The sequence below is a fragment of the Suncus etruscus genome, chromosome 1 (genome assembly GCF_024139225.1).
Source record: "Suncus etruscus isolate mSunEtr1 chromosome 1, mSunEtr1.pri.cur, whole genome shotgun sequence".
Classification (NCBI taxonomy): Eukaryota; Metazoa; Chordata; class Mammalia; order Eulipotyphla; family Soricidae; genus Suncus; species Suncus etruscus.
This window is the reverse complement of record NC_064848.1, coordinates 190038096-190046512: the sequence shown is the minus strand read 5'-3', so window position 1 is coordinate 190046512 and position 8417 is coordinate 190038096. Positions and strand designations below refer to the sequence as shown.

The 8417-nt window shown below is 51.0% G+C and overlaps 1 protein-coding gene across 1 annotated transcript; it reads right to left on the bottom strand.

The window, feature by feature from the left end:
* Positions 1-145: 145 nt before the first annotated feature.
* VPS25 (vacuolar protein sorting 25 homolog) lies at positions 146-6657 on the bottom strand. The gene is made up of 6 exons (XM_049781399.1): positions 6567-6657; positions 6220-6365; positions 5523-5576; positions 4144-4232; positions 3378-3453; positions 146-754 (listed from the first exon to the last, which is right to left on the bottom strand). The coding sequence occupies exons 1-6, from the start codon at positions 6617-6619 to the stop codon at positions 642-644; spliced, it is 531 nt and encodes a 176-aa protein (XP_049637356.1). The 5' UTR covers positions 6620-6657; the 3' UTR covers positions 146-641.
* Between the last annotated feature and the right edge of the window lie 1760 nt (positions 6658-8417).

Here is an 8417-nt window from a genome sequence, read left to right as displayed (position 1 = left end):
CAGTGCAGCCCACCGGCTCACCAGAGATCACAGGCCCTGGAGCTCTTTCCCCTAGGCCCATACCCGTCCCATACCTCTAGCTAGGATTCACTCGAGGTCCTCACCTCCTTACAGTTCTCTCTGGAGTCCATTCAAAGGCGAGCTATAGGGTTGAACTTTTTTTAATATCAATCAGTGTCATTAGACCCCTAATCGCCGGCCCTTCTGGGCCTCTTATCTTTCTATTGCCTGGAAAGGCTGCCTGCAGCCAGGGCTTCCCCCATCCCCTAGGAAGGATCCAGCACCAGCCTGAGATGGGTGGCAACAGCAGCTAAGGGGGTGGGAGAGGGAAGAGACAGACGTTTGGACAGGCGTGCTTGTGTGTGCAAGCACTTATGCGTACACGCATGTTAAGTGCTAAGCTCACAAGTGACCTTGGACGGGAGTAGAGGTGGGGCGAGGAGAAGTCCATCTCCTTTCCCTGACACCTCAGCCTCAGCCAGTCCAGGGACAACACAGGTAAGCAGGAGATGCATCCGTGGACTGGAGCCCTTTAGAGTCTGGTGGAGTCCCAGATCCAACCTGTGGGAACACTGGGTCTGCCTCCATTCAAAAGCCCTGAAAGGGAGGGAGGTAAGAAGCAACAGCAGAGATGGTCTCTGCTAGAAGAACTTGACACCTCGGCCATCGCTGACGGTGATGATCTCAGCCTTGTGGTCCTGCTGTAGGGCCTGCAGAGCCCGCAGAAGAGTGGCCTCATCCAGCCCATGAAACTCTAGACAAGGAAAGACGGGCAGTCAGAGACTCTCAGTCCATGGACTTCAGGCCTCCAAGAAGTGCCATCCAGTGGGAAGCAGAGGTATCACGAGGCGAAAGGCCAGGGGTGGGGGTAGAGGAACCCTGACAATCAAGCCTTCAAGGTGAATGTCTTTGTCATATCCCAGTAGCAGACCTATATACGCAGCAGGACGAGTCCCAAAAGCGTAACTGTTCCTCTGGCCAGGAAGAAAGTACTAGTGCTGAGGTGCAGTACACGTAAAACACATCCGCTTTTTCCTAACTAAAATGAACAGGTTGGGGGCCAGGGGCTAGTAAGATAGTACCAGGAGAGGCAGGAGGCAAGTCCCAACAGGCCGCACACCTGGGCCCCTGCAGGCACTTAGCTCTAGAGCCGGGAACTGGCTTTCTGAAGAGGCCTCCAGCTTGGCCCAGCCTAAGTGGTGGTGGGCTGGGCAAGGCTGCAGCGCTGAAGTCATGAAACCATGGGGAGGGGGGGGAGTAGCAAGCAGAGGCCTGCAAGACAGGGGGGAATAGCCAAGCTATAAATCTACTGAGGAAAGGGAGGCACCTCTTCTCTAGTTAAGGCTAGAACTTTTGGTGATCCTGGGGATAAGACTATGAAGTCAGAGACAAAAGAGCTAAGAGAGTATTTACAATATAGAAAGACCAAAGCGGATACAAATCCTTGTCTGGCCAGAAACCAGAGTATTTAAAAGGGCTAAGAATGGGGATAGGGATGTTGGCCCAATACCTTCAGCTGACACTCTCAAATCTTGAGCTCTTTAGAAGAATAAAGGGTGAAAGAAAGCCTGAGTCAGCAAGGAATGAGATCTTAGGCTTAGTCCCTTGCCCTTGTTCCTCATTCAGCATCTACACCAGTAATTCTTCACTGTGCATAGGTCACAGAAGCTCTAGAAAACCTCTAATATGGGCTCTGTTCCTAAGAAATGCAAACACCAGGCCAGAGCCATAGTATAGCAGACAGTGCATTTGCCATGCATGAGGCTGACCCATGTATGATCATCAACATCCCATATGGTCTCCCAAGCCAGCCAGGAGTAACTCTCAAGTGCAGAACTAGGAGTAACCTGAGCACCTAAAAATGAAATGTAGTGGCTAGAGCAATAATAGAGCAGTTGGACTGCCTAGGACGAACCTGGGTTCAAACCTCAGCGTCCCATATGGTCCCCCAAGCCAGGATCAATTTCTGAGTGCATAGTCAGGAGTAATCCCTGAGCAGCACCAGGTGTGGCCCAAAAGCCAAAATCAAAAACAAAAAATGAAATGCAAACACGCCACATACAGAACAAGACTGCATTTGATATCAGGTGATTTCTGAGAGCCTTGGACAAGTTAAGAATCTTAGTATTCTGGGGCCGGAGAGGTGGCGCAAGCAGTTAGGTGTCTGCCTTGCCTGTGCTAGCCTAGGACAGACCATGGTTCAATCCCCCAGCTTCCTATATGGCCCTCCAAGCCAGGAGGGATTTCTGAGTGCATAGCCAGGAGTAACCCGAGTGTCACGGAGTGTGGCCCAAAACCCAACCCCCCCCCCAGAAAAAAGAATTTTAGTATTCTGGGAGCCCGGAATAGCACAGCAGGTAGGGCACATGAGGCTGACCCAGCCGATTTAGGTTTAATCCCCAGCATACCATATGGTTCTCCAAATTTGCCAAGAATGTTTTATTTTTCTTTTTTCTCTTTTTGCTCAGAAGTCGCTCCTGGCAGGCTGGGGGGGGGGGGAGGGGCTATATGGGATGCCAGGATTTGAACCACCGACCTTCTGCATGCAAGGCAAAAATGCCTTACCTCCATGCTATCTCTCTGGCTCCTAGGAATGATTTCTGAGCATAAAGCCAGGAGTAACCCCTGAGTGTCAGCAGGTATGCCCCCCTCCAAAAAAAAAGGGAAAAAAGAAAGAAAAAAATCTTAGTATTCTGGGATCAGAGTGACAGTACAGTAGGGAGGGTGCTTGCCTTGTGTGCATTGGCCCAGGTATGACCTCTGGTCACACCCAGTTAGCCCCCCAACATAACCAAGAATAATTCTTAAGCACAGATCCAGGAGTAAATTGAGAATTGTCAGGTGTGACCCCATAAAACCCAATTAACCAACTAACCAACCAAAAAAAAAAAAAAAGAATCTACGTTTTCTGAACCTGAGCAGTAATACAGTGAGTAGGGCACTTGACTTTTTTGCAGCCAACCAGGGTTCAATCTCCGGTATCCCATATGGTCCCTTGAATACTGCCAGGAGTGATTCCTGTGCACAGAGCCAGGAGTCAGCTCTGAGCATTGCTGGGTGTGGCCCCAAAACTGCCCCCTCCCCAAAGAAAAAGAATCTGGAGCTGGAGCTATATAGCACAGCGGGTAGGTGCTTGTCTTACACCTGGCTGACTTGGGTTTGATCTTCAGTATCCCATATGGTCCCCCAAGCCTTCTAGGAGCAATTTCTGAGTACAGAGCCAGGAATAACCCCTGGGTATGGCCCCCCAAAAAACAAAAACAAAAAAAAAAAAAGAACAGTATTTTGTAATACTTGGAATTTAGAATGAGAGAAGTAACTGACAATGATTAGAGAATTCAGGTGAGAAATGGAAGGGGTATGGGGAAAGTCATTACCCTCATCCTCTGTGTCTTCCCCATTGGTCAGTTCATACAGGGTGAACACGGAGTTGTTTTGGCCACTCCTGGAAACCTATGGACATAGAAACAGGGCTGGAGTTAGACCCAGAAATACTGGGAGGAAACCAACTCACCAGCCCCACGTCCATGACCCACGAAGGGAAGGAACCGAGTCTCAAACCAGGGCTCACCGTCACTGGTGCAGAGGAGTGGCCTAGAAGCCACAAACCCAACAGCTGCTAAATTTGTCCGTGCACACATACTCAGAACCACAGACTTTCTTTCCCGTGTCTGAGCAGTGACCCCTTCTTCTGGCTATTTTCCTCTTCAGGAATGGATGGTGTGCGCTGGTTATATTTGGGTTGTTGATACTACTTCCTTTCCTTTTCCCTCCTCCCTGGTGGTGGCTGGGAATTTGGGGGAGAGCTAATCCCCACACCCACACTAGTTCAGAATGTCTCATTCTTGCTGAGAGCAGCTCCAGGAGGGCACAGTGGGGAAGGGCCCCAGGGCTTCTTTCTTTGCCTTCCTTCCCCATTTATCTTCTGTGGCCAGAGGCTGCAGCCAACAATAGTACTCATGGTTCCCAGGATAGCCTTCTCCAAACATGGCCTCACCTAGCCTCTGGCGCTTACAGCAAAGAAAGGGAAGTTCTGTGCCCCTTCCTCCCACTCTACTCAGTCTGGAGCTCCTATCAACGGATCTACACTGAGCACAAATACAATTCCATTTGCCATGAATCCATATAGCAGAAGAGTCTCACCCACTGATAGATGAGTTTTCCCCATTCTTCTGGCCTCCTCCACATGATTAGGAAGCTAGACTTGTTCTTATCCAACCACTCGAGGTTCCCTGTCAAATAGACACTTATGAATGCATCATGTTCTGAAAAGGGTCAAGAGGCAAATCCCAAGGTGGAGAGGAATAGACTCAGCTTTCAGAGTAAAGATTATATTCAAGATTTGTTTTACTATTGCTACTTACAAAGCACTCACTATTCTTATTCCTCTCTCTTCTGAAGAGCAGACATTTCCGTTTTGTATATAAATTATAGGAAAGGACCTGGGGACTGGGCCATTTACTGTATAGAACACTCCAATTCCAACCAAATCAAGAAAAGGAAAGTAAAAAGTTGTTGAAAGGAAAAGATCTGGGGCCATGAGACAGCTCAAAGGGCTAATGTGCAGGCTTTGCATGCCAGATACCTGGGTTTGATTCTCAGAATCTCTTGGTCCCCCAATGACACTTGAGCAACTTGTCAGGAGATGCCTTCAAGCACCACTGGGTGTGGCTCAAAAAACCAAAGAAAGAAGAAAAAGGTGTGTGTGTGGTTAGAAAAGATCTCGACTAGGAAAATAGCTCAGTGGCCAGGTGCTGAAGCATCAGAAACCAAGTTCAGACCTAGGTGCCTATCCTGGGGTTGGCCTGGGTTGATCAAGTTCACAGGAAGTCCCCCCCCCAAGTCCCCTAAAACACTGTGCTTCCCCAACAAAAAAGTATGGGGCCTGGGGCTGGGAGCTACAGCACAGCAGTAGGGCATTTGCCTTGCACGCTGTCGACCCAGGACAGACCTGGGTTCAATTCCCAACATTCCATATGGTCCCCCAAACCTGCCAGGAGCAATTTCTGAGGGCAGAGCCAGGAGTAACCTCTGAGCGCTGTTGGGTGTGGCCCATAAGCCAAAAGTAAAGTAAAATAAAATAAAGGGGCCGGAGAGATAGCATGGAGGTAAGGTGTTTGCTTTTCATACAAAAGTACTGTGGTTCGAATCCCGGCATCCCATATGGTCCCGAGCCTGCCAGGAGTGATTTCTGAGCGTGGAGCCAGGAGTAACCCCTGAGTGCTGCCTGGTGTGACTACTACAAAAACCAAAAAATAAATAAAATAAAAAAATAAAATGGGCTGGAGTGATAGCACAGGAGATAGAACGTTTGCTTTGCAAGCAGCAGACTTGGTTTGACACCTGGGCCTGCCAGGAGTGATTTCTGAGTACAGAGCCAGGAGATACCCCAGAGCACAACCAGCCGTGGGCCAAAACCAGAATTAAAAAAGTGTGGGGGGGGGAGGGATGAAAACAGGGAGACCTGTGCTCATGTCCTCAGGAAAGCCAAAATCAGAGGGAAAATTGGGAACTGAACCCACCTTTCTTCCTCAGTTCCTCTAATACAATCTGGATGGATTCCACAGGAAGCTTCCCTGGTTTAAGGTTAAGGGAATGTCATTAATGAACTGGATGGGGTTAAAAAAAAAAAAAAAAACTCTCTTGCCAGGAACTATCTGGCCCCTCTCTCACCCTCCTTCACCTTTCTTGAACCCCAATATATGCTAATCTGGGTGGGAGAGGAAGAAACTAGTGGCATCAGAGCTTAAGAAAAAGCCATTCCTCGCCCTGGATCTTCGCTCTTCCCTCAGCCTCCCTCTCGACAAATATTTCAGGTATGAATCAGGCTGGGCCAAACACCTGACCCTTATTTCCTGGCAGAAGGGGAGGAGGCGGACAAAAATGACTAAAGGTAGAGAAGCAAGCTCTGAGCTAACCCTGGCCAGGAGACTCGGATTGTCAGAATGAGCTGCTGAGGCTGGGAAAGCTTGAGGATTTTTTTTTTTCAGCTTCGGGGCAAGAGAGTCTAAGACATGCGGGCACGTCTGCACAGTATGCAATAGTCATTCCCTAGGACAGGGAGTGGGGACGCCCCTTGGGATGGGCGGGCGAGCGAGGGTCTAGGGCTAGGCAGACGAGCCGGCTGCACACACGTCGATGCATCATGTGTGTGCATAGGGGGCAGAGAGGGGGTGCGTGGGGGGCCGCGGGAGAGCCCGGGGTGGGGGATCAGGATACGCTGCAGCTTGACGTTGTTGAAGAGGGGGCTCTCCTGCGCTTCCATCACCGTCATGCTGGACTGCTTGTGCAGGCGGCAGAAGGACAAGACGAGCGAGCACCAGGCGGCCAGCTGCTTCTGCCGAGTGTCCACGTTCGGCTGCAGCCTGCGGGCGGAGGGGCGGGGCGGGGCGCGGTCAGACCCGGGCCGGCGGGGCGCAGGGCGCGGGGCACGTCCGGGTGGTGGGGACCGGGTCGCCTTCTCCCCCCCCGCCGCCACCCCCTCGGAGAAGCGGCGGAGCTGCGCCCTCCAGGAGCCCGGGGAGCGCAGAGACGCCCGGCGGGGCTTTCCCGGGGCCGAGCCTCACGTAAAGAAGGGCGGGAAGCGGTACTGCCACGGCCACTCGAAACTCATCGCCATCGCAGGAGCCCAGGGAACCCGGAAGCTCCCGGCCTGGGCTTCCGGTTCCCCCGCAGGACTTCCGGTTCCGTCTCTCCGGCTCGTCCGGCAGAAAGCGCGGCACAAAGGTTCCGGATGTGTGTGTGTGAGTGTGTGTGTGTGTGTGTGTGTGTGTGTGTCTCTGTGTGTCTGTCTGTCTGTCTGTCTGTCTGTCTGTGTGTCTGTGTGTGTCTCTGGATGTGTGTCTCTCTCATATCTCTCTTTCTGGATATGTGTGTCTCCCTTCCTCTCTTCTGTCTTTCCTCCCTCTCCTTCTCCTTCTTCTTCTCCTTCTCCTTCTCCTCCTTCTCCTTCTCCTTCTCCTTCTCCTTCTCCTTCTCCTTCTCCTTCTCCTTCTCCTTCTCCTTCTCCTTCTTCTTCTTCTTCTTCTTCTTCTTCTTCTTCTTCTTCCTTCTCTCTCCTACTTCTCTCCTCTCTCCTCTCTTCTCTCTCCTCCTCCTCTTCTCTCTCTCCCTCCCTCTCTCCTCCCTCTCCTCTCCACTCACCTCTCTCCTCTCTTTCTCTCTCCTCTTTCCTCCACTTCTTTCTCTCTCCTCTCTCCTATCCCTCCTCTTCTCTCCCTCCATCTCTCTCTCCTCTCTCCTATCTCTTCCTCTTCATCTTTTCCTCTCTCCTATGTCTCTCTCTCTTCTCCTATCTCTCCTCTTTCCTCTTCTTCTTTCTCTCTCCTCTATCTCTCTTCTTCTCTCCTCCATCTCCTATCTCTCCTCTCTCCTCTTCATCTTTCTCCTCTCTCCTATCTCTCTCCTCTCTCCTCTTTTTCTATCTCTCCCTCCTTCCCCTTTCTTCTTTCTCTCTCTCCTCTCTCCTCTTCTCTCTTTGAATGTGTGTGTCTCTCTCCTCTCCTCTTCCTTCTCTCTCCTCTTCTATCTCTCTCCTTCTTTCTCTCTCCTCTCTCCTTCTCTTATCTCTCTCCTTCTCTTATCTCTCTCCTCTTCTCTCTCCCTCTTTTCCTCTCTCCTATCTCTCTCCTCTTCCCTCCTCTTCTTTCTCTCTCTCTCCTATCCTCCTCTCTCTCTCTCTCCTCTTTCCTATCTCTCCCTCCCTCTCCTCTCCTCTCCTCTCCTCTCTCCTCTGGATGTGTGTCTCTCGTCTGCTGGGGCCTGATTCTTTTTTTTTTTTTTTTTTTTTGGATCACACCCGGCAGCGCTCAGGGGTTACTCCTGGCTCTACGCTTAGAAACCACTCCTGGCAGGCTCGGGGAGAACATATGGGATGCCGGGATTTGAACCACCTTCCTCCTGCATGCAAGACAAACGCCTTACCTTCATGCTATCTGTCCTGGGGCCTGATACTTAAATTGTTATCTGAACCTCTGAACCTCCTTACAGCCCGAAGCAGAAAGGACCCCTGGAAAGTCTTTCCATGTAACGTCAGAAAAAGACAGTGGCTTCTCCAAAGCGACAACAATTTGGTAGGAAAACGATAAGAAGGACTCGGGGCTCCAGCTCCCATCTTCGGTTTTTATACCTGGGTTTTGCTGTGCTCCGGGGTCACTCTTGGCGGTCCTCAGAGCCTTTGTGCAGTGCAGGGGAGGGAGCCGAGGGAGGCAAGCACCTTAACCTCTTTGTATTATCTCACAGGCCCTTTTGATTTTCTTTTGAGCCACACCCGACGGCCCTCAGGGATTGTTACTCTTGGCTCTGCATTCAGAAATCGTTCCTGTCAGGCTCTGGGGACCATATGGGATGCCCGGGATCTAACCCGGGTCTGTCCTGGGTTGGCAGCATGCCAGGCTAACGCTCTACCGCTGTACTAT